General features: G+C 46.1%; 1 protein-coding gene across 2 annotated transcripts in view; it reads right to left on the minus strand.

Annotated features, from left to right (window-relative positions):
* fto (FTO alpha-ketoglutarate dependent dioxygenase) overlaps positions 1–26,420 on the minus strand; it is a 153,552-nt gene that overhangs the window by 102,469 nt on the left and 24,663 nt on the right. The window contains exons 3-7 of one of the 2 annotated variants that reach the window (XM_041895437.2): positions 19,682–20,723; positions 17,498–17,623; positions 13,640–13,719; positions 13,275–13,418; positions 8,329–8,448 (exon numbers count right to left, since the gene is read on the minus strand). In XM_041895437.2, the coding sequence (XP_041751371.1) occupies positions 8,329–8,448; positions 13,275–13,418; positions 13,640–13,719; positions 17,498–17,623; positions 19,682–20,723 (1,512 nt within the window). Of the gene's footprint in view, positions 1–8,328; positions 8,449–13,274; positions 13,419–13,639; positions 13,720–17,497; positions 17,627–19,681; positions 20,724–26,420 lie in introns of both variants that reach the window. The other variant, XM_041895431.2, reaches the window with a different exon arrangement.

Raw genomic sequence — 26,420 nt, forward strand, 5'->3', positions numbered from 1 at the left:
ACTCCCCACGGAGGGAGGAGGGCCCCTCTAAAGGACTTGCGTTAATTACACTGTCCTACATCTCACCCACTTAACACCGCCCACTAGAGTGAGCTATCTGGAGGGGTGGAGGGGAGAGACCCCCCCCACACACACTACCTGCAGTGATCTGATAGCCCCTGTGAGCTTTAGCGAGATGGTATGACCCAAAAAAGGAGTTGAGTTGGTTTAAACCATTTTTGGGGAATATAGTACTGTATCATGTTTTTTTTGTTGTTGCAGCAACATAATCGTCTTGAGAGTAAACTGTGGAAGTATGTGTTGACCAACAAACACACTTAATGTTTAATCTCAGTTGGCCTTTTCACCTCATACATGACTTCTTCTGAAAGAGAAACAAACTAAGAAACAAAGGAAGGAACTTCCCAGAATGTTACTGAGCTCCACTAGTCCTCTCTCTTCTCCTTCCTCTCCTCCCTCCTCCCCTCCTCTCCTCCCTCCTCCCCTCCTCTCCTCCCTCCTCCCCTCCTCTCCTCCCTCCTCCCTTCCTCTCCTCCCTCCTCCTCTCCTCTACTGTACTCACTTCCCTCTGTCTATCACCTATCCTGCATCACATCATCCATCTCCACATCCATTCATCCATCCATTCACCATCTCTACCTCCTCTGTCTCCCTCTCTCTCTGACTGCCATTTAAATCCTCCCACTATCTCTTCCTCTACTTCCCCCCGCCTGCCTCCACCCTCCTCCCCCTCACCTAAAACCTCCCAAATAATCTGCAGCATCTTCTCCATAATTCCTCTCTTTCTTTGCGATTCTTCAAGCGAATCAGACAATTTTACACTCCTCTTCCCGTCAAGATCACCCCGTTCTCCTGCTCATTGTTCTCAACGCAGCTTAACGCACCTCAGAGCCTGAACACGATAGCTGCACTGATGACTTTGGAGAATTCAAATGGGGAATTGCACAACATGTGCAGAGGGGTGAGACTGGGGGTGAGACCAGGGGGAATAGGTAGGTGGGGTACTTCAGGTTTGAACTTAGCTCCCTGTCTACTACTACTGTGACTTGTCTGTACTGTGCCTGCTATACAGAAAGAGTGTACCCACCAACAGCAAGGTGTTTATTCCCAGATAATGAAACTAAATATCAAGGGGATGAGCCTGGGAGAATCAGAGGGGAATCGATCTCAGGGGATGAACATACGTGTTTGCTACAGGAAAACATGAATCCATTTTACAGTGCGGTTTTCATTCCCAGAAAACAAAACAACCACCCCTCTGTGTCTGGGGGAAAAGGTGGGACTGAAGGTTGCTGTCTGCTGCTACACTGTCTAGAGTCAGAGCCTACAGGAAAGCAATACTCCAACCAACAATACGCTTTTCATTCCCACAAAACAAAAACATAACCGCACCTCTGTGTCTGTGTTAATTGACTCTATCCCACACAGAGACGAGCATCGGATCGGTTGGAGAATAAATAATTACACCTGGATCAAAGTGATGCAATAATTGCATGTCAAGCGTCGGTTAACGTTAATGTCTATTGTCAGCAGAAAGAGGGTGTGCTTTGGTATGGGAGTATGGAGACATCTTTCTTTCATCTCTGTTTCTGTTTAACTCTCTCACTGTCTGTCTTTCTCTATCTCTATCTCTCTCACTCTCTTTCTTTCTCTCTCTCTTTCTCTCCTCCTTCCATCTCTTTCTTTCTCACTCTCTATATCCTTTCCCCTCCCTCTATCGCTCTCCCTCCATCTCTCTCCCTCTCTCTCCCTCTCCCTCCATCTCTTTCCCTCCATTTCTCTCCCTCTCTGTTTCTGTGACAGAGGCAGGCAGAGAGAGGCCCTGCAGCTAGCCCGCCCGTCCTCCCGTCCATAGCACAGTGAATACGATTAAGCTGAGCTGTGATTAATCTGCTCTGCCCTGTAATTCCTCTTTACCACTTTAATGGATGTTATCTCCCCCTTCTGAAGACTTATCTTGCTGATCAGGGCCCGGCTAGGAGGAAAAACAACATGCTAAATAAATAAATAACGGAGGAAGGGGATTGGACGAGCTGCTAAGAGGATAAGACAGATCAGTCCCTGTAAAGTGCTCATTTGTTTTCTAAGAAAAATAGACAAGTGACTTCAAAGTCTGCCAATACAGTAGAACTGCTGTCAACATCACAATCTACCAGAAAAACAAAATGAATTACCCAAACCAGTATCAATAACAAATCTCTTTCTGTTTCTTATACGAATGCACAAAGAAAGAGAGATATGTTCTATAGGTAATTATACATGGCTTGGGATGCGAATATAGCAAGCAAGAAAATTAGCTGAGGGTTTGCTGAGCTTTTTCTTCATTATGGAATAAGAAGCTAAACAAAAGCACTTCCTTATTTGATGTATCCATATTAGGAGTTAATCTAAGATGAAAAGTAGCGTAATGATGTCACAGAATGCCTCATACATTCCATATACAGTAAACGCCGACAGCACTGAGCAACTTGGCTCCGGTCTCTTTCCATTGTGTGAACCAAAAGACCCCAAATCGCCCCACCTTTCTCCAGAAGACAATTACTTGTATTATGTTTACTTATAAACAATCAGAGAGAAACATCACACACCCTATTACATCTATGACTAATAATGATAGCAAATTAAACAAAAATAGCAGGATGTGATCAATCATTGTTAGGTATTGTTTAAAAATTATACAGAGTATATCCCAAGAGCCTGAGAGAGTGCTTTCAATGTCACGTCAATAGCTGAATTGGATTTAGAACTTGGGAGGCTGTGTGTGTCAGTGTTTGTGTGGTGTGTTTGTGTGGTGTGTGTGTGTGTGTGTGTGTGTGTGTGTGTGTGTGTGTGTGTGTGTGCACAAGGCTGGGTGGCCTGTGACGGAGGCCTGCTGTGCAGTGAAAGGGTTAAAAAAGCCCTTTCTATTCCCACACACACACACACACAAACAGATACACACGCTCCCAGTGATTTTACTGTAGATTCTGTCACACAGCCAATCCCCTACTGAGATTCTAGTCAGTACCTATGTCTTTAGGTACAAAGCCTGCGGGCTGCAGTGGCTGCAGGTAACATAAACACTGCTGCCTTGCCTCTGCAGCCCCACTCCGCAGCGCGCCGTATTTGTGCTGCATGAAATTCTCTAAAGGGGTTTAAGTATTTACCCAGAACACTATCAGCCTCTGCCGAAAATGCAGCTTACCCTGTTGAATAAGTACTTCAAAGAGAATCGCAAATACCTTTTGCCTGCGATTTATGCTACATTTTCTACCCCTCTCTTTCTTTTACTTTTCTTCTCGTTTTATATTTCCCCTCAACACAAGCCGGCTCCGTAATGTAAAATGTATTATCAGCCATATATTTCCTTTTTAAATGAATAATAACAATAATCTTGGAGTAATTTCTTTTCAGTGTGGAGCGTTGTAAATAGGTTGCCCAGGTGTGTTAATATAGAGCTGGAGGTAAACAAAGCCGAGCTAGAATGAACCTCAGGATTATACACTCTATTCTGCGTTCTGTGATAAGGACAACACACACTACTATCCAGGTAGCCTGCTGCACACACACACACACACACACACACACACACACACACACACACACACACACACACACGCACACACACGGAAGGATAAACTACTCCACAGCTCACATACTGTTACATACACACACAAAGTCACAAACACGTGCAAATAATCGCACTCTTAAAATTACAAACATACTCAATATCGATAACACACAACTACAGTGCATTCTACTAAAATGCTAAACTAAACAAAAAAAACAGCTGAGATTTACCAGAAGATAATGAATGGTTTTATAATACAAATCTATAAGTAATAAAAATGCTATTTAAACAATTTACTGTTTAGCTCACACTTACAATGAATCTGGCTTGCATGTGTGTGGCCTGTATATGAAACTGTCATAAAATGTTGCCCTAGAATGTCAAACTAGAGAGTAAAACAGAGTAAAACGTCTGAAATATGATTCTACTGTCGCTAAGCCTCAAGCCTCTAAAAGTCCTGCTCTTTCTTACCTACCGGGGAGCAGAAAAACAACAACCTGCACTCCAAATAAAAAACACACTGCACACTACAGAACCATAACATTTATAATGTTTTACAAACCCATCAAATAAGAGGATAGGGATGAATTGGCCCTGCCGACCTTAAAATAATTATATGAACAGTGCAACTCTAAACTCCCAATGAAATTGATACACTTTGATAATTAGATTCTTGGCTCTGACCCGCTGAAGTCAATAAAGGTTATTAAGGCCAATTGCTGTCTAAACGCATTAGAGGCAGAGTAAACTGTCTGTCTATCTGAGGGAGGGAGGGAGGCCCTCCTGCACTAGTTCAGCAAAGCACCAATACCATAATCCATTCTCCGTCCTGAGGTTTCTCCTCTCCCGTCTGTGTCTGTCTGCACTCTGCCATACAAAACCAGATTGGATTCGCTTAACCTTTCCAGAGCTTTGATCAAATGAGCTCACACTGCAATAACATTTACATTGACCCCCCTCTCTCTTTCTTTCACTCTTTCTCTCTCTCTCTCTCTCGCTCTCCCTGAAGCTCCATCCCCTCCTTCCCCTTGCTAGGTCAATAACCTAATCAGCTATCGATGGCGACCTGGCCAGCCTGCGAGTGATTGCTCTGTGCTTCCCCTGAGTCGCTCCCTCTCAGTAGCCCGCCTCAGATTGTTACTGAGGACCAACATTAAAGACGGAGGGAGAAGAAGAGAAATGATGAAATGGTCACAGGGCGCGTCCCTACACATCACGTTCCTCTACGGCTACATGACGGGAGTGTGACCAAACCCAGAGGAAGAGAGAGAGACTGACAAAATGGTTACAGGGAGACGCTAGAAGACATGGCCCGGATACCCCTTCCTGTTTTGTAGATCTTGAAGTATACAAATATATTCAAGTGTGTGGATTATATTTATTGTGAAAGTATATTAATTTTCTTGATACGCGCTGAAAGATTTTCATCTACAAGGCTCGTTCAACTGTCAAATGAGGAATAGAGAGAAGGAGAAAAGGGAAAGAGAGAGAGAGAGAGAGAGAGAGAGAGAGAGAGAGAGAGAGAGAGAGAGAGAGAGAGAGAGAGAGAGAGAGAGAGAGAGAGAGAGAGAGAATACTGTCTGAAATCTCTTTGCATCTCGGCAGCTTTTGAAGTTGTGATATGAGCAGCCACAGAAGTCGGGGAAAGTGACAAATTAGGGGAAAAGCTGTATTGTGCAGGTAGAGCTGGTAAATCAATTAAAGTCAAACAGAGTGCATACATTAGCATCAGCACACACACACACACACACACACACATAAACACACACACACATAAACACACATGAAAAAAGGAAATATGAAATGTTTTGTTGCTTCTCCCCCACAGCAAAAAAAGGAAATAAAAAATGAAAGATAAAAAATGCCACACCAGTATTTAAAATATTTTGCATAAAGCCAGACTGTCTCTCTCCTTTTGTCAGCCAGGTGGAAGCTATTCATTGTTGCTGGTTTAAGTAAATGTCAGGATTGTATGAGATCCATGATAGTAGGTCCTAGGGGAGCTGGGCTGCGGACCGGGCCCATCCAAACCATAACAGGGTTCCACCGACCCTCGCTCCATTCCTAGTCTGGATCACAAGGGAACAGTGCCTTTACACCCCTGTCCTTTAACCACGGGGCGCAGCCTGTACCCCTCGTCTTCTGAGGAAGGCGGAACACTGGACCTTCTTCATACAGCTACCTATTCTCATATCTGATAAGCACTCCAATTCCTTTATCTATGCATGAAGCACTCGCGCACACACACACACGCACGCACGCACACACACGCACACACACGCACACACGCACACACACACACACACGCACACACACACACACACACACACGCACACACGCACACACACACAAGGACACACACAGACGCACACACACACACAGCTGATCTGAATACTCTGTATTTAGCCTCTCTCTACCACTGGCTTCCATCTCCTCTTTTTGTTTCTATTAGGAAGCATCTTCAATTCATGAGGTAACAGTTTGGAGAGAAAAGGAAGAGCGAGAACCTCTGGACGTGTTTTATCAGAATGTCATTCAAATGGAAGGGTGAGTATTTGCATGACAACAGGATGGAGAACAGGGACTGAGCCCTAGGGAGGGAACTAGCATCTATAAACAGACAGCAGCTCTGAAATATACTTAACACAATGCAAGGCTAAGTATGTCGCTGGCACACACCCACACGCACACAAATACATTCCAATATTATAATATCTTTGTTGTCAATTAAAAACAGCACACACTACTGTGTTTTTCATTTTTTTCAAACATTTTCAAGATTATGCATACACCATAAAATTATCAAAAAATATTAATCAAATATTAAAATGTCATACATTTAGGACACTGCAGATTTTTTAAATAGTAAATAGCGAAACATGTTTGTGACCATAGAAAAACACCAATGTATGTATTCTGATATTTAAAATAGTTTTGCATAGAAATCCTAATAAAAATAGTTTGTGTATATAAGTATATGAAAATATAAACTATGTAAATAAGTTATAAAATCATTTGACAATTCAAAATAGAAGTGTAATAAACAAACATAAGCAATCGAAAAAAGGTAAATAAAAATGCATAGTATATCTGATTTATATAATACTGAGAAAGGCCTATTTGATCAGTATGTGGTACAATATTGCTTATGAAAGCACAATGAGCCTTCATCAACAATAGTGGCCCATTTTATTTTTACATTTTCCACAAACACAACGAGCATGGCTTTAATTTACTTAAAGGGTCAAAGACAAATACCTCCCTGAGAAACTACTTCTTCATGTTGTTTCATTTAGAAAACAACACAAGGCATGTTCAGTTCAGTAAAATACAATATGATAAAAAAGAAAAGGAGTAAAAAGAGTTTACAGAAGCTAAATGGGAAAGGGTCAATTAACAGCATGGCTCTAATATAAATGACAAATAGCTAAACAAATACTGAATGAAAAAAATAATTTACAAAAAATAATTGTTGACCAAAATGTCACATTTATCTTGAAAGATGCTGTAGTGCATGTCTGACCAGAGCCAGGGAAACTAAATGATGAGAGGGGTCTAGTTGACCATCAGAGAGAGAGAGAGAGAGACAGCTCAATACTTCACATCTCACTCCTGCTCCTCTCTAAGTACAGGTTCAAATCACACACTTCATCTGAGCTCTAGATGAGTTTAGCCCCTGTCTCCCCCTCCTCCCTCTCCTCCCTCTCCTGGCTGTGTAGACAGGAGTGAGCCAGCCTGCCTGCCTCCCCGTGTCTCAGTGCAGAGCAGCACCGTGCTTCTACAGGCTCCTCTCTTTATCCCTGCCTGAGCATTAGATGTGATTACTGCTCAGCGCTCCACACTGACAGAGACAGAGAGTACAGAGAGAGAGAGAGAGAGATGCAGGGAGGGAAGGAGCGAGAGAGGGAGAGATGCAGGGAGGGAAGGAGAGAGAGAGAGATGCAGGGAGGGAAGGAGAGAGAGAGGGAGAGATGCAGGGAGGGAAGGAGGAGAGAGGGAGAGATGCAGGGAGGGAAGGAGAGAGAGAGAGATGCAGGGAGGGAAGGAGCGAGAGAGGGAGCACAGCTCTGGTCTAGGCTGTTTCAGTGATACAAGAGTGCCCCCTACTGCTTCACTCTCCAGAGTAACAACACACTTTGATACAACAGCAGAGCTGATATTGGACTAACATTGGTTTCTGACACACACATGCACACACACATTTACGGTAAACAGATGTGACTAAGTAGACTTCATTGTGAACAACGCATCCTCTCTCATTTATGAGTATGAAATGACTGAGAAAATGGAAAGATGTGTCAGAACAATTACTACTCCCTTGTGATGTGGTGTCAAAGAGCTGAGTAAGACCATGTTGAAACAGATTAAACCTGGGGTGTGACACAAATACATTTCACAATCACAAGTGCACTATCTGATTATTATCTGTGTAGTTTGTGCAATGAACTCAAGCACAGGCGTGTTTGATGTTACACAGATGTATACAGCCAATCACCCTCAGATCCTGATGGAGGCTCTCCACTGTGAGAATCCTGATCATGTGAATCCTGATCATGTGAATCCTGATCATGTTAGAACACGATACTGTGTACAATAATAATTACTGACTGCAGAAACTTGTGAATGAACTAAAGTGTTATAGCAAAGTTCTTTGTGATTAGACTTTGTATCACTCTTAAATGTCAATCTTAGACTGTTTTGGCAAAGTTTGTCAACATCACTACCACACACTAGTATGTGTTATTACAAGGCCCCAGTGTGTCTCTGTGCAGTCTTACCATGAGCTCCATCTCTCTCCAGTCATTCTCCAGCTGCTCCATGGGTCTGGCCCACCAGCTGCAGAACCGGGTGTAACGCTGGCCCTGGAACCAGTACTGCCTCAGCCACTCAAACTCCACCTGCACACAACACAACCCAGCCCAGTCAGATAGAGGAATCATACAGCATTATAGGAATACTTTAGATCCTAGACAGGCAGTGGTAGATCAGTCAAGCTGTATGAAGTCCAGATGGAAATATTGTAAACGCTCAAACTTGCAAAAACATGGCGGTACAAAGGCATGGAAGTACATCAATCTATCAACGCCAAGGCCTCTACATTTTACATTTTAGTCATTTAGCAGATGCTCTTATCCAGAGCGACTTACAGTTAGTGAGTGCATACATTTTTCATACTGGCCCCCCGTGGGAATCGGACACACAACCCTGGCGTTGCAAACGCCATGCTCTACCAACTGAGCTACACAGGACTTCACACTCCTACTGTGCTTTAGAGCATGAGTGAGAGACAGGAGATAACAAAAGGTTAAATCTGTCTGTTGGGGATTTTCCCTAATCAGATATGTATAGAGAGCAGGAGAGAATGAAGTGTACTAGAGTCTAGACTTACTATAATGTCTGTTTACTCAGATGGTCAATCCTATGAGAGCAGACAATACACCCCTCTCACAACTCTATCGGCCCTCGACCCCCATTTCCCAAACCAACCCCTGACCCTAGACACCTATACCCCACATTGCTCCACCCTCTCCTCACTCCTCTATCCTTCTCCTCCTCCTCCCCTACTCCCTCGCTCCGCAGGGGAATGACAGTTTACTCTGCAGAGCGGCTCACCTCTCCTCCACTGGGAGTGTTTATGTTTTCAGCTCTTTTGAAGTGCTGATTTAATCCTCACAAGGACGCCTCACGTAGCCCGGTGTATGGATGTGTGTGCTTGTCTGAGAAAGTGTGTGTGTCAGAGATTGCCCCAAATGCCGGTGATGCAAATGCAAGGCGCTCTGAGTTGCCCTCCCCCTAAACATCCTACAACGGCACTGTTTCAGCATCGTCCTCCCAACAATACATGCCCCATTTCGTTTGACATGGACAACTGTAGAACATAAGGCGAGCAGTACAAAAGAGTTACATATCAAATGTGAAAGCGACTACAAGAGCTATTGTTCCTCTCCAACTACCAGTCTGTTTATTGTTCTTGTAGGGGGTATTAGGATGTATGGTACAGTGTTACACTAGCTCTATCACACATATAAGGAGGAATATAAGGAGGAATACAGAGGAAGAAGCAGACAAGAATACACAGCCATTTCCACTTCACCCTTTGTTCAGTGGCTGGCCTGGAAGGCTATGCAGTGGCACAGGATACAGAGAAACTGTCCGCCATTTTGGATCCAAAGGGGGCTGATCACAGTGGTTTGACATGCAGGGGCTGGGTCACGTACGGGAGGGTACATGGGCCCTAGCACTGTTCAGCACCCTCACAACCACTCCATACAACAGACCCTTCAAACAAATGTCAGGCTTTATGGCTCTTCAACCCTCCACTACTCTACTCCCCCCCTTGAACAGTACAGCTCACACACACAACAAAGCAAGAGAGAGGGGACAAACATCGACTGTCCTTTTTCTACCTCCACCCACCGCTCCCCCTCTCTCTCTGATTGTCCGTCTGTCCTTTACTGAGGGAACACAGCCTGTGGCTCCACTTTGAGCCGACATGGACTCCTAGCCCCCGCCGAGCATGGCGATGGCAGCCTCAAAGCCAGGCGACTGCGGCATCTGTGGGGCGCCTGGCATTTGGAGCCTGAGCCGCCCGGCTGTGAGTTACTGAGAGGGGAACGCTGACTAAATGCCACCTGCCCAGGTAGAGAGATCGAAAGAGAGAACGGGGGAGAGGGAGGGAGAGAGAGAGAGATGGAGAGAGTCATCGCCATCGTTAGGCTAGATTTTCTCCTCTGCCTAGCCCGCTCTGGGTTCTGGGAGCAGGGAGACTGAGTGGGTCCTCTCCCCTGTGGTGTCTCCTGTCATCTCTCCAGGTGACGGACGTGCTAACTGCACATTAGCCCTCCGCTCGGCCACCCGCTCACCATGGCGACCCAGGAGTCAAAGCCAAGTAGTCCCTTCAGTATTTAATGAAGCAGGATTTTTCCACACCTCTCGGTGGTCCCCCAGCAGACCTGACCAATCAATTTCCGGCTGTGTCGTGCCGTGCGGCCCCCGAGGTAGGGCCTGATGAGAGAGGGATCGATATCAACCTGCCTCTTTCTGTTTACTTTCCTGGACCTGCTCCTGCTCCCACATCACATCAACCAGGAGCACTGAGCACTGTTCCCTGCCTCTAGAGGTACAGGACACACTTCACACTCATCACACCTTAGCTACCGTGGACACACACACTCTCAGGCAAGGACACACACACATACCTTGAGGCGATACAAACTGTACTCACAGACACACTCACCCAACCTGTCCTTGCTCACCTATAGGCCTATAAACAATAATATGCTCCAAATTACAGATTTCAATTTCATTCTTTCTCAACTGAAAATAGGATAAGAAAAAACTGTTCCCTACAGGTAAGAAACTCTCTGACTCTCCATAAGGAAGAGTGGTGTGGGCTTTTAGCTACTTCACAAACACTGTTACTCACTAGGGAAAGAGAGGCCTGGCCTGGAAAACATACTGTACAGGACAGAGGAAGGTCAGAGGAACTACCTGGTTGATTACACTTCTACTTTACTTTCCCCCGTCTCTAGCAGAACCAGACATGTGGGACTTAGTTACTGTGTCCCTCCCTCCAATATTTACTGAGCAGGGACAGGCTTCATTAGGGGGGTCCCAGAGGGCACACTGTCACACACTCACCTGGGAAGTGACACGCTGGCTTTAAATGAGACAAGACGTTTGTGTCTGGGATTAGCATTTCAAAGCCAAACACACACACACAAACAGGGCCGTGTGGAGATGGGATGTGATGCTAGCCCCCTGTTTGTTCCACCGTTCCAACACACAGACAGGAAGATTAGAGTAGAGAGACCAGGAGGACCTAGAATCAGCTAGATGACGGGGTCTCTCTCTCCCTCCCTCCCTCCATCCCTCTCTCTCCCTCTCTCCCTCCCTCCCTCCCTCCCTCCATCCCTCTCTCTCACTCTGCTATGCCAGGTGCTGTTCTCCTATTCTCTACCCATCAACCCCTGCTTCAACTCTTCTCCTCTGGCTGCTGACATTCTCTCCCTCTCCCTGAACACACGTTCCTCAGATGGCAGACGTTCAGCTTCATCATCATAACAACCCTAAACATCCCCCATTCCCTCTCTAACCCTACCCAAACTACTGTCAAACCCCCTCTAAGCACACACACACAGAACATCAGCATCAGCCAGCCGGCCGGCCGGTCGATCTCCTGTTTAGCAATTTTGAAGGAAATGCCTATTAGGTGTTGGTCAGGTCAGCCTGTTTGACCAGCCTCTGCTTGTTTGCTCTTCGGTCATCCATGTCAAACATGACCCGTGCAATATGCGCCCGCCAACCGCCAAAACTAGCCGCCATAATAAATAACTCTGCCAACAATACATAATTTAAGTGGGTGTTCTGCCCTCATGGGCAACTCAGAACAAATGGCCAAATCCATCATCATGGTCCTGGGGACGCCAGGTAGAGTAGAGCGGGGCCAGGCCCCCGAGAGAGCCTCCCAGCCTTTTATAAATAGCGTCCTGTTTTCCTAAATAAACGGTGTGCGCCCCCCAGCCAGGCCTACACTGGGTAATCCTGTGGTGCTGTGCTGTGAGCAGGTGTTCTCTCTCTGCTCTTGGATGGAGACCAGGTGTTGGCTAGGCTGCTGTTGTCTCTCTCCATCTCCCCCGCCCTCTCACTCTCTCTCCCTTTCTCTCTCATTCCCTCTCTCTCCCCCTCTCTCTCTCATTCCCTCTCTCCCCCTACACTCTCTCTCTCTCTCTCTCTCTCAGCCCCATTGTTTGGTGTCTGAATAATTAATACTGGCTACAACCTTTAAACAACCTCACACCAAGCTCATCTGTCATGGCATCCCGTGTGGTTCCTGACTGGGCCCGCTGCTGTGGTTACCTGGGAGTAGTGAGGATAACACACACACACACACAGAGGAGGGCGGAGGGGGAGAGGTGAAGTGCTATTTTAACTGCCCCTGGCAGTCAGGGGCAGGCTGGGCTGCAGAAGGCTGTAATGAGCAGGCTGCCACTGTAAAGTGTGAACGGCCCCCATAGGGTCTCAGGGTCTCAGGGCCCCGGAGCCAGATTCACTGATTGTTCTGTGTAAAAGGGGCCATGATCTCGATCCTTAGATACCTTATGGAGGACCAATTTGTTTACTATCCATCATCGCCCAGGACAAACAAGAGCATCCTGGACTTATGAAATATTTATCCCATAACGTAAATATCCACGGTAGCTATGAATGATGTCAACTTAAATGTTGACAACCTCTTTATTTTCCTATGGAGGGGCCTTAACCCTGGTTAACAGAGTAGGACCACATTTTGCCATCAAAATGTGACCGAAAGTCGAAAGGGAAAAATTATACACGACTACCCTTTCCTTGAATGAGGTTGTTTGAGTACACTCTTAGAAAAAAGGGTTCCAAAAGGGTTCTTCAGCTGTCCCCATAGGAGAACCATTTTTGGTTCTAGGTAGAACCCTTTTGGGTTCCAGGTAGAACTCTTTTGGGTTCCATGTAGAACCCTCTGTGTAAATGGTTCTACATGGAACTCAAAAGGGTTCTACATGGAACCAAAAAGGGTTCTTCAAAGGGATCTCCTATGGGGACAGACGAAAAACCCTTTTAGGTTCTAGATAGCACCTTTTTTTCTAAGAGTGTAGGTAGCACACAAAGTTAGGCCTATCGTGGAAACCCAAAAGTTAGTCAGACACACACACACACACACACAGTCACATACTCACACACATCCACCCACCTCGTTGTGTATCTCCTCGTAGCCTTGCAGGGTAGCTGGCAGCAGGGAGAGCAGGCTGTGGGTGCCTGTTTCTGGGTCTGTGCTCAGGTTAGACAGGGCCTCCCGGCAGCGAGACTGGATGTAGTCCAGGGTCCCGGTGGAACACTGTGGGGACAGACAGGACAGACAGTCAAAAAAGGTTGAGAGATAATGCATGTATTCTGGGAGTATAGGGCCTCTTTGAATTCTAAAATAGATTCAAAAATAGAAGGTAGAATCTGTTAAAGAAAGGTAATCGAATATACGGTATCTTATAAAATGAATCAATCATTATTATAATCAGGCCAGGGTCTCCAAGCCCCCAGTGTACCCCAGGCTTCCCTCACCTCCGCAACTCTGTGTGTAGAGCTGAAGCGGGCTGAGTCTCCAGCCAGGACACAGTGCTGATGGGTCCTGTTCAGGTCATCTGGGGACAAAGGAGGACACACCACAGTCACCACACAACCAATACCAGTCAACTATCCCAAATATTAAGAGGCAATGATGTCCACAACAATTTCATATGAATATAGGCCTACACAAATGCCAAATGTTTTCATTCTGTTTTAACCTTTTTTAGGACATGGGACACCACACCACACCTGTCCACTTGTCGAATGAAGATCCAAAATATAATTGAAATGTCTGTTTAATAACTTCTGTCTCTTTGTGATGTGTTTCCCTCCATTTCTCCATACTCAAACAGATGGATAGTTTCAAACATTTCTTGCTAACCTAACAATGCTATCGCTAATCCTATCAAACGTCATGCCTTCTATTATATGAGAACACAGATACAAAGTCTGGTTATCAACAGAGTCTAGGTGAAAAATCTGTCGATGTGCCCTTGAGAAAGACACTTAACCCTAATTTCTCCTGTAAGTCGCTCACCACCACTGTTGTTAAACTGTCTTCCTAGGTAAGCGTGCGCTGGCCTAGTTCCAGCTTTAGCCACAAGTTGCACGCCTCTCGTTAACTAGTTTATCCCGTTTCGGGCCTGTTTTCGTTGTTTATCAGAAATGCTCATATTTATGCTAATTACAGTATCTATTTATTTTCACAAACATGTTAAGTGTTGGCCATTAGAATGTTAAGTGTGCAATAGTATAGCCTCTCAAGTGTACCACTGTTCATCGAAAAGTTACCTGTTTAAAGGTGTCAGTGGTTCAGGACAGGTTAGGGCATGGGTGTATTCATTAGGGCACACCATTATGTAGGTGGAAATGATGTTGAATAATAATAAAGTACATTTATCAATCTGACTCCATTATTATGTGAACAAATGCAACAGGCCCTGTGTGTCTCTGGAGGATATAGCAAGATGGCGAATAATTGCATCACCTCTCAGTATGACTATAATGAACATGAGTCTATCTTGCATCATTATGCAATTATTAAGAGGCTAGATACAAATAGCTAATCCTGGCGACCAATGTTCTAGCATTCATTTATTGAGGCAAGCAGATCAGAGATGTCAAGTTGGTACCCAAGCATGTGCTATGTGTATAGTGTAATTAACAACTATCAATAGACCTACTAAATTATAGACATATAGTCAATCAAAGAATGACTCAGTAAAATGAGGAATGCATTTACTCAATTCAACTAATAGAATGTATTAGTCACAAAAGAATTGACACTCAAACAATTGCAGTGTACATGAAATACATGATACAGAATAACACTGAGTAAATGACTATCACCAACAGGTTAAGACTTAACGTGGATACATGTGTCTTCACTTCAGAATAATCTCTCTGAGAAAAAACTATGCGTGTCTGATACACACAGGAGCTTGGTAGCAAGATAAGGTGTGTTTGATCCCTGTGATATCCTACAGATGGTCTGCCATCCAAACAATGTCATAAATCGTGACTGAATCATCACACTGTGCTCCCACGCCAGCCAGTCACTAGTTGCGAGTATCACCTTCTCTCATTCTTCCACTACGCCGTAGCAAAACATTTCGCACCATAAAAAAATGGTTGCTGCGCACAGCAACTAAATAGGCTGCAGGGTCCTCTATCTACCACACTCTGTCCAGCAGCAGGATCAGTGAAATGGGAGCATTATTCTACTTCATTGATCAAACACTGCCAGATCTCATTCAATCCCTCATGATGGAGGACTCATATCAAGAAACATTTATCCAATAAACAAAGATCCTGATCGGATCCCAACTGCTGTGTCTAGTGTATCAGTCCCATCAGTCCACAAGCTTGTTTGTGTGTTTAGATGTCGACCAGCTCTGTTATTATTGGTTCCACAAACAAATCATTTATTTAGCCATGACAGAGCTGTCACTCACAGCACATGTGCATATTTACACCCCGCCTTGAGCAGTGTGGCTGGCTAATGCCTTTGATTTGAAAGTCAAACAGTGAAGTGCTTTAGGAAGATAGATATTATTATGTGCTAGCATGACAAACAAAACAAGTTCTCCCACTGTTCTGTGTTATCCTCTGATGAGATTGTGAAGGATTAGGTCTCTGGGCGGAATGACTCCCGTCTTTAAAACAGTTTATATCCAATAATAAATGATCTTCATCAATCTGTTCCTCCACAGTCTGATGGCACTGGGGGGACAAACTCGATTCCTGTAATAAATATTTATCTTTCTTTCTCTACCCCCTCATCTGTTGCCACTTGTCCCCTTCTTTTTTCCAGGAAGCAGCAGGCTTTTAAATATATTGGGTCAACTCTTTCTCAGGTCCCCCGTGAGTTGGGAGTTGGAAATCTTATTACCCAACAGGCTCGGTGTCAGACTTGAATTGTTCTTTTTTAACCACTGAAATTCCATTTGGGTGGAAATAATGGCTGATTAAATTTGCACACACATATTACACACGCAGACACGCACAACACTAGCAGTTCAGAGGTTGAGTCACTGACAAACGGTGCTAAAAAGGAATGATGGTGTCTGTGATTGTACACGGGAACGTTCTTTATCAAAACACCACAAAGACACCAGGCATCACAAAGATAGCTTTCATTTATGTCCCTTGTCAAGGCATGCTATAACCTCCAATGAAATACTGAGTAGACTACTTTCTTGAATTTACTCTTGGTTGATGACAGTAGTTAGTGTCTGTACTGTGTACCTGATCCAGGTGTAGGAGTGAGAGACTGTGTGAGCTGCTACAGTATCATAGTGATCCTGTAGGGATCTCCCAAACTGGCACATAAATCGCCATTGATCCAGTCCAGTCAGGTCCAATTACAATTGTGTTTCTAGAGCAGCCCATCACTCTGTTATCATGCCTGGACTGAACGTGACAAATCTCATCCTGTCTGGGTTAGGGGTAAATTCTCCTGTGCTGTTTGAGTTATGTCCTGTGAGGTCACTCCAACTCATGGTTTCTACTCAGATCAACATGTTTTGAGGTAGAGAATATGAGTCTGTGCCTACTTGTTCTTGCCTGTGTCTTTGTGTGCTTGTCTGTTCGTATGTGTCCAAAAAAAACGATGCAGTCATATTTCACCAACGATCCCAGACAAATACAAAACAATGATGTCTTGGAGGTCCTAACCCATACACAGTGTGGGACATGTCGTGCTGCTGTGATGGGGAAGCTAGTGGTAGCTAATAATAGCTGTGTAGCCTTGTCCTGTACTGTAGAAGCTAAGAGCAGCCCGACCCAGCAGGCGGAGATGAAAGGGGAAGGCATCTGCTGTAGCCATCAGCATTAAGGTCTGATTTACACCCTCATGGCCCGCTGCCTGTCCTCTCCACTCCATAGAGACACCACCAGCACCGCTGCCACAGCACCGGGTCACAGGACTTCATAAAATAACATTTGGTTTTCTTAACCTCGCTAATGCATGCAATTACATGGAACCTTAGGGTTACAGATACACGAGCAGGCCAGAGTCCAAGCTGCATGCGGAACAGAACAGAACAGGGCTTCTGATGGGGTTGGGTTCAGACTAACACAATGATGAGCGAGAGAGAGAGAGAGAGAGAGAGAGAGAGAGAGAGAGAGAGAGAGAGAGAGAGAGAGAAGAAAGAGAAAAAGAAAAAGAGAGAAGACAGTGAGAGAGAGAAAAGAAAGAGAGAGAGAAAAGAGAGAGAGAGTCTGGAGAGCATCCTGCTTCTATGGGTCAGTAGGGACACAGTAAACCAAACACACTAGAACATGAAGTGTAAATCTCACACAGACTAGAGATGTCATGTAAAAGGAGTATGTGCGTGCATGCTCCAGTACCTCTCATGTAGTAGCAGTCTCCGGACTGCAGTGGGAGGGTCAGTCCAGGGGTGTGGATGTCCCAGGCCACCTTTAGACCAATCCTCCAGCAGCCCTTCTCCACAGGACCCTCCTCCGAGCTCACACCTGCTAAACACAAACAATCCCACCACTTAAGTCAGTCAGATCAGAACCAAATATACAGTAGGAGACAGGGCATATTGTTACATTTTCCCTCAGTACAACTTCATCACAGTTTCTGTACAAGAGGACAGCCTTTTTAATAAAAGTCTAAGATGTTAGGTAGCTAGTGTGTGTAGGGGCAGCAGACAGACAGGGTAGTGGGGACTATTCTCCTCCCATAGCCAGTCTCTGAGCCTCTCCCCCAGCCTCTCCCTGGCTGTCCTCCATCCGAGGCCCGGTAAGAAAACCAGATCTACCCAGCCCGTTAGGTCCACACCCTTCAGCAAAAATCAATACTAAAGTCTTCCTGGGCCTCTCTCTCAGCCCCACGCCAAATCAGACCTTTTCCTTTACTCAGCAGAGGATAAATAGTAACTTAATTTCCAGCCAGTGCTTTCTGAGAGAGCCGTTAATGACACTGCTCCCAAAGGACCCAGGATGGGAATGGTGTTGGAGCTGGAGTAAAGAGCATTGTGGTCTTTCCAGCCGGAAAACTCTCCGCCTCCATGCCATATTCCTCTGGATCAGAGCAGCTGGGTTACTCTAAATAGAACCATTCTGTAACACCAGAGACAAAGCCTTGGGAAAAAGAGGCAAAGACTAGACTTCACCCAGACCAGACATGAAAACTAAGCGTGTCAAAGAAAGGCAGGTGTCGTGCAAATAAACACGCTTAGATGGTTAATGGTTACTGTACGTACCAGACTGTGTAATGCTAAGTTGAGAAAGAGAGAGAGGGGCTTTGTTTGCAGCGCAGCCGAGAACAATGTAAAAAACATGGGCCCCCTCGTAAAAACATTCTGCATGGTAACAATTCCATCTCTGTGGTTCTGGGAGTCTTCAGAACGATCTGGCCCAAAGTGAACATAGCATTTCTTGAGTAATGCACAGCGGGGTTAGCGAGCAGTGCTGCTGAGCTTTTGTCAGGCTTGCCTGTGAAGTCTGGTGCTGTGGGGTCAGTTTGGCCTACAAAGGAAAGGCACAGCTGCAGATAGAATAGTGTACCTAGACTACAGCCCCGGCTGGTCGGTCCTGTGGTGTTTGAAGCCAGCGTTCCCAGGGGTCAAGGGTCAGATAGGTCAGAACAAATCATCTCCGCAGACCTCTACAGCAGGTGGTTCTGTTTAGCCAATCCCTCTGAGATGAGGTCGGCCCGCTGCAAAGGCGGCTGAGATATGGTTTTGCACTGTATTGCCATGTGAAAAGGGGATCCTGCACCTTGATAGTAAAACGGAGTAAATATTGGATTTAAAAATATGATCATGATCAATCATAATTTTGTTAGATGATCACTGATTCAATAGCAATGAACTCCATAAAAAAAGATACACTCATATCAGCCCTACAAAATCAGGCCGAGACCCACTATGATAAAACAACTAGGCTAAACACTGCCTCAATACTGCTGTACAGTCTAGAACCAGTTATCAAAGCAGGGACTCATTATTCCATATCAGATAATTACACATTGATAATTCCTGGAGGAAATTACTTAGATCAGATCGTTGAGAGATAAGGCGGGGCGAGTTGTTGGAGTTTTGTAGTGTGCCGTTCGGCCTGTGTTTAGCCCCTGAATGTGTCCCAGAGAGTGTGTGATGATGATCTTCCCTCCCTCCCTGGCCCTGCTAGCGATAAGGCATCCTAGCCTGTCAGAGCAGAACAGAGGCAGCCTGTGATGACATTTGATAATGCCCTGACAGTATCTGGCTGATAGATCTGATGGCTGGCTCACTGGAGGCCATGTCTGAGATAAATGCTGTATAGCTGCTGGAAGTGAGCTGCTGTAGGGCCACATACACAACGTTAGCTGTTAGCTGCATCAGATAGAGATAGTAGCTCAAAATGATATCACAGTGGAGAAGAAAATAGCTACTTCTAAGGGGTTGTGGGTGGAATGATAAAAATGGGATAACAAGTGAGACTGAAGGGTGTTAATGAGGAACTTTGGGTCTAGTTTGAAGGGGATCCACCACTACTGACTGTGATATAAAACAAGTATACTGTATGACCTTTGACCCTCACCTTTGTCATCGTCATGACAGCTGTAGCTGTAGACAGCCACAGGTGATAGGCTGACCAGGTTCTCATCATGGTGCCAGCCCACAGCCATCTTACCCATCCCATAATACGGCTCTTCTTTCAGCTGGCTCATAGCTGCTGGGTCCATGTAGTTGAGCAGGGTGACGTTGAACTGGGCCGGGCCAGGACAGGATGTCTTAGCAGGGTTGAGGTGAGAGCATCCCTGGCCACTCAGCTGGTCTTCATCCTCATCCTCAATGTGGTACCCAGAGAGACTGTGTTTTAGCTCAGCCACAGGCTTCTCCTGAGGGCCTAGGCCCGTAGTCTCTGTCTCTGTGCTGCCAGCTGGCCTGTGCTTCCAGCCTGTGTGTTTTCCCTCACTGTGTTGTTTTGACCCCGTTGGACTCCCCAGTTCAGTTTGTTTAGGCTTCATGTCTCCCATCTCGTCGCTGTGTCTTGACTCCCACGCTGCATCCTGTTTGGACGATGGGCCTTCTTCTTCACTGTGTTTTGACTCTATGTCCCAGTCCTCGCTGTGCTTTGACTCAGTTTCTCCCTCCTCACTCTGCTTGGACTCTGAGTCTCCTCCATCGTCACTGGGTTTGGACTCCTCGCTATCTTTAGACTCGGTGTCTCCTTCCACACTGGGTTTAGACTCTATAGCACCAACCAACTCTTTCCTGCACTGCTTGAAAACATCCCCCTCCTTCCTGTGTCCGACATCAGAGCAGAAGAAGCAGTTGAGCTCCCAGAGTGCTTTGCAGGCGGCACTGAGGTCTGGGTCACAGCAGGTCCCTCTCTGGTCGTCTGCGTGCCAGGGGATGGTGAAGAGCCGTGTGTCCAGGTAGCGGTAGGTGGTTCCTGGCTGACCCAGCAGCACCCGGGACACGGCGGTGAAGACGTCTCGGTCCCTTACCTTCACTAGGTCCCTCAGGAAACAGCCCCTCTGCCGCAGGGTGAGCAGAGCAGCCTCCACCCGACCATGGAGCTCCTCAGGCAGGGAGCAGGAACGCCGCAGAGCCAGGCCAGAGTAGCTAGTCTCCCACTGGAATACAGAGAAACACAGATCAATTAGCTGTTGTTCTGCCTGAAACAATTGATAGAGAACAAGTACACAGACCAAACAGCCAACATAAATACTGTATAACTAGCCATTGTTCATTCTAATTCTATGGTTCTGCCTATGAGCTAAGTCTCTTTCCAAGTGCTAAGTCCTCTGTCTCCAGTGGAATAGACAGAATGCTTTGGTCTGGACTAGTACCAATGGCAGTGGGATTGACAGAAGGTCTGGACTAGTCCCAATGGCAGTGGGATAGACAGAAGGTCTGGACTAGTACCAATGGCAGTGGGATAGACAGAAGGTCTGGACTAGTAACAATGGCAGTGGGATAGACAGAAGGTCTGGACTAGTACCAATGGCAGTGGGATAGACAGAAGGACTAGTACCAATGGCAGTGGGATTGACAGAAGGTCTGGACTAGTACCAATGGCAGTGGGATAGACAGAAGGTCTAGTACCAATGGCAGTGGGATTGACAGAAGGTCTGGACTAGTACCAATGGCAGTGGGATAGACAGAAGGACTAGTACCAATGGCAGTGGGATAGACAGAAGTTCTGGACTAGTACCAATGGCAGTGAGATAGACAGAAGATCTGGACTAGTACCAATGGCAGTGGGATAGACAGAAGGTATGGACTAGTACCAATGGCAGTGGGATAGACAGAAGTTCTGGACTAGTACCAATGGCAGTGAGATAGACAGAAGATCTGGACTAGTACCAATGGCAGTGGGATAGACAGAAGGTATGGACTAGTACCAATGGCAGTGGGATTGACAGAAGGTCTGGACTAGTACCAATGGCAGTGGGATAGACAGAAGGACTAGTACCAATGGCAGTGGGATTGACAGAATATCTGGACTAGTACCAATGGCAGTGGGATTGACAGAAGGTCTGGACTAGTACCAATAGCAGTGGGATTGACAGAAGGTATGGACTAGTACCAATGGCAGTGGGATAGACAGAAGGACTAGTACCAATGGCAGTGGGATTGACAGAAGATCTGGACTAGTACCAATGGCAGTGAGATAGACAGAAGATCTGGACTAGTACCAATGGCAGTGGGATAGACAGAAGGACTAGTACCAATGGCAGTGGAACAGACAGAAAGTCTGGACTAGTACCAATGGCAGTGGGATAGACAGAAGGACTAGTACCAATGGCAGTGAGATAGACAGAAGATCTGGACTAGTACCAATGGCAGTGAGATAGACAGAAGATCTGGACTAGTACCCATGGCAGTGGGATAGACAGAAGGTCTGGACAAGTACCAATGGCAGTGGGATTGACAGAAGGTCTGGACTAGTACCAATGGCAGTGAGATTGACAGAAGATCTGGACTAGTACCAATGGCAGTGGGATAGACAGAAGGACTAGTACCAATGGCAGTGAGATAGACAGAAGGTATGGACTAGTACCAATGGCAGTGGGATAGAGAGAAGGTCTGGACTAGTACCAATGGCAGTGGGATTGACAGAAGGTCTGGACTAGTACCAATGGCAGTGAGATAGACAGAAGATCTGGACTAGTACCAATGGCAGTGTGATAGACAGAAGGACTAGTACCAATGGCATTGAGATAGACAGAAGATCTGGACTAGTACCAATGGCAGTGGGATAGACAGAAGATCTGGACTAGTACCAATGGCAGTGGGATAGACAGAAGGTATGGACTAGTACCAATGGCAGTGGGATTGACAGAAGGTCTGGACTAGTACCAATGGCAGTGGGATAGACAGAAGGACTAGTACCAATGGCAGTGGGATAGACAGAAGGTCTGGACTAGTAACAATGGCAGTGGGATTGACAGAAGGTCTGGACTAGTACCAATGGCAGTGGGATTGACAGAAGATCTGGACTAGTACCAATGGCAGTGAGATAGACAGAAAATCTGGACTAGTACCAATGGCAGTGGGATAGACAGAAGGACTAGTACCAATGGCAGTGGGATAGACAGAAGGACTAGTACCAATGGCAGTGGGATAGACAGAAGGTCTGGACTAGTACCAATGGCAGTGGGATAGACAGAAGGACTAGTACCAATGGCAGTGGGATAGACAGAAGGACTAGTACCAATGGCAATGAGATAGACAGAAGATCTGGACTAGAACCAATGGCAGTGAGATGGACAGAAGATCTGGACTAGTACCCATGGCAGTGGGATAGACAGAAGGTCTGGACTAGTACCAATGGCAGTGGGATTGACAGAAGGTCTGGACTAGTACCAATGGCAGTGGGATAGACATAAGATCTGGACTAGTACCAATGGCAGTGGGATAGACAGAAGGTCTGGACTAGTACCAATGGCAGTGGGATTGACAGAAGGTCTGGACTAGTACCAATGGCAGTGGGATAGACAGAAGGACTAGTACCAATGGCAGTGGGATAGACAGAAGGTCTGGACTAGTACCAATGGCAGTGGGATTGACAGAAGGTCTGGACTAGTACCAATGGCAGTGGGATAGACAGAAGGACTAGTACCAATGGCAGTGGGATAGACAGAAGGTCTGGACTAGTACCAATGGCAGTGGGATTGACAGAAGGTCTGGACTAGTACCAATGGCAGTGAGATAGACAGAAGATCTGGACTAGTACCAATGGCAGTGAGATAGACAGAAGATCTGGACTAGTACCAATGGCAGTGGGATAGACAGAAGGACTAGTACCAATGGCAGTGGGATAGACAGAAGGTCTGGACTAGTACCAATGGCAGTGGGATAGACAGAAGGACTAGTACCAATGGCAGTGGGATAGACAGAAGGACTAGTACCAATGGCAGTGAGATAGACAGAAGATCTGGACTAGTACCAATGGCAGTGAGATAGACAGAAGATCTGGACTAGTACCCATGGCAGTGGGATAGACAGAAGGTCTGGACTAGTACCAATGGCAGTGGGATTGACAGAAGGTCTGGACTAGTACCAATGGCAGTGGGATAGACAGAAGATCTGGACTAGTACCAATGGCAGTGGGATAGACAGAAGGTCTGGACTAGTACCAATGGCAGTGGGATAGACAGAAGGACTAGTACCAATGGCAGTGGGATAGACAGAAGGACTAGTACCAATGGCAGTGGGATAGACAGAAGGTCTGGACTAGTACCAATGGCAGTGGGATAGACAGAAGGACTAGTACCAATGGCAGTGGGATAGACAGAAGAACTAGTACCAATGGCAGTGAGATAGACAGAAGATCTGGACTAGTACCAATGGCAGTGGGATAGACAGAAGATCTGGACTAGTACCAATGGCAGTGGGATAGACAGAAGGTCTGGACTAGTACCAATGGCAGTGGGATTGACAGAAGGTCTGGACTAGTACCAATGGCAGTGGGATAGACAGAAGGACTAGTACCAATGGCAGTGGGATAGACAGAAGGTCTGGACTAGTAACAATGGCAGTGGGATTGACAGAAGGTCTGGACTAGTACCAATGGCAGTGGGATTGACAGAAGATCTGGACTAGTACCAATGGCAGTGAGATAGACAGAATATCTGGACTAGTACCAATGGCAGTGGGATAGACAGAATGACTAGTACCAATGGCAGTGGGATAGACAGAAGGACTAGTACCAATGGCAGTGGGATAGACAGAAGGTCTGGACTAGTACCAATGGCAGTGGGATAGACAGAAGGACTAGTACCAATGGCAGTGGGATAGACAGAAGGACTAGTACCAATGGCAATGAGATAGACAGAAGATCTGGACTAGAACCAATGGCAGTGAGATGGACAGAAGATCTGGACTAGTACCCATGGCAGTGGGATAGACAGAAGGTCTGGACTAGTACCAATGGCAGTGGGATTGACAGAAGGTCTGGACTAGTACCAATGGCAGTGGGATAGATATAAGATCTGGACTAGTACCAATGGCAGTGGGATAGACAGAAGGTCTGGACTAGTACCAATGGCAGTGGGATTGACAGAAGGTCTGGACTAGTACCAATGGCAGTGGGATAGACAGAAGGACTAGTACCAATGGCAGTGGGATAGACAGAAGGTCTGGACTAGTACCAATGGCAGTGGGATTGACAGAAGGTCTGGACTAGTACCAATGGCAGTGGGATAGACAGAAGGACTAGTACCAATGGCAGTGGGATAGACAGAAGGTCTGGACTAGTACCAATGGCAGTGGGATTGACAGAAGGTCTGGACTAGTACCAATGGCAGTGAGATAGACAGAAGATCTGGACTAGTACCAATGGCAGTGAGATAGACAGAAGATCTGGACTAGTACCAATGGCAGTGGGATAGACAGAAGGACTAGTACCAATGGCAGTGGGATAGACAGAAGGTCTGGACTAGTACCAATGGCAGTGGGATAGACAGAAGGACTAGTACCAATGGCAGTGGGATAGACAGAAGGACTAGTACCAATGGCAGTGAGATAGACAGAAGATCTGGACTAGTACCAATGGCAGTGAGATAGACAGAAGATCTGGACTAGTACCCATGGCAGTGGGATAGACAGAAGTTCTGGACTAGTACCAATGGCAGTGGGATTGACAGAAGGTCTGGACTAGTACCAATGGCAGTGGGATAGACAGAAGATCTGGACTAGTACCAATGGCAGTGGGATAGACAGAAGGTCTGGACTAGTACCAATGGCAGTGGGATAGACAGAAGGACTAGTACCAATGGCAGTGGGATAGACAGAAGGACTAGTACCAATGGCAGTGGGATTGACAGAAGGTCTGGACTAGTACCAATGGCAGTGGGATAGACAGAAGGTCTAGTACCAATGGCAGTGGGATTGACAGAAGGTCTGGACTAGTACCAATGGCAGTGGGATAGACAGAAGGACTAGTACCAATGGCAGTGGGATAGACAGAAGTTCTGGACTAGTACCAATGGCAGTGAGATAGACAGAAGATCTGGACTAGTACCAATGGCAGTGGGATAGACAGAAGGTATGGACTAGTACCAATGGCAGTGGGATAGACAGAAGTTCTGGACTAGTACCAATGGCAGTGAGATAGACAGAAGATCTGGACTAGTACCAATGGCAGTGGGATAGACAGAAGGTATGGACTAGTACCAATGGCAGTGGGATTGACAGAAGGTCTGGACTAGTACCAATGGCAGTGGGATAGACAGAAGGACTAGTACCAATGGCAGTGGGATTGACAGAATATCTGGACTAGTACCAATGGCAGTGGGATTGACAGAAGGTCTGGACTAGTACCAATAGCAGTGGGATTGACAGAAGGTATGGACTAGTACCAATGGCAGTGGGATAGACAGAAGGACTAGTACCAATGGCAGTGGGATTGACAGAAGATCTGGACTAGTACCAATGGCAGTGAGATAGACAGAAGATCTGGACTAGTACCAATGGCAGTGGGATAGACAGAAGGACTAGTACCAATGGCAGTGGAACAGACAGAAAGTCTGGACTAGTACCAATGGCAGTGGGATAGACAGAAGGACTAGTACCAATGGCAGTGAGATAGACAGAAGATCTGGACTAGTACCAATGGCAGTGAGATAGACAGAAGATCTGGACTAGTACCCATGGCAGTGGGATAGACAGAAGGTCTGGACAAGTACCAATGGCAGTGGGATTGACAGAAGGTCTGGACTAGTACCAATGGCAGTGAGATTGACAGAAGATCTGGACTAGTACCAATGGCAGTGGGATAGACAGAAGGACTAGTACCAATGGCAGTGAGATAGACAGAAGGTATG

The sequence above is a fragment of the Coregonus clupeaformis genome, chromosome 32 (assembly GCF_020615455.1).
Source record: "Coregonus clupeaformis isolate EN_2021a chromosome 32, ASM2061545v1, whole genome shotgun sequence".
In the NCBI taxonomy this organism is placed as follows: Eukaryota; Metazoa; Chordata; class Actinopteri; order Salmoniformes; family Salmonidae; genus Coregonus; species Coregonus clupeaformis.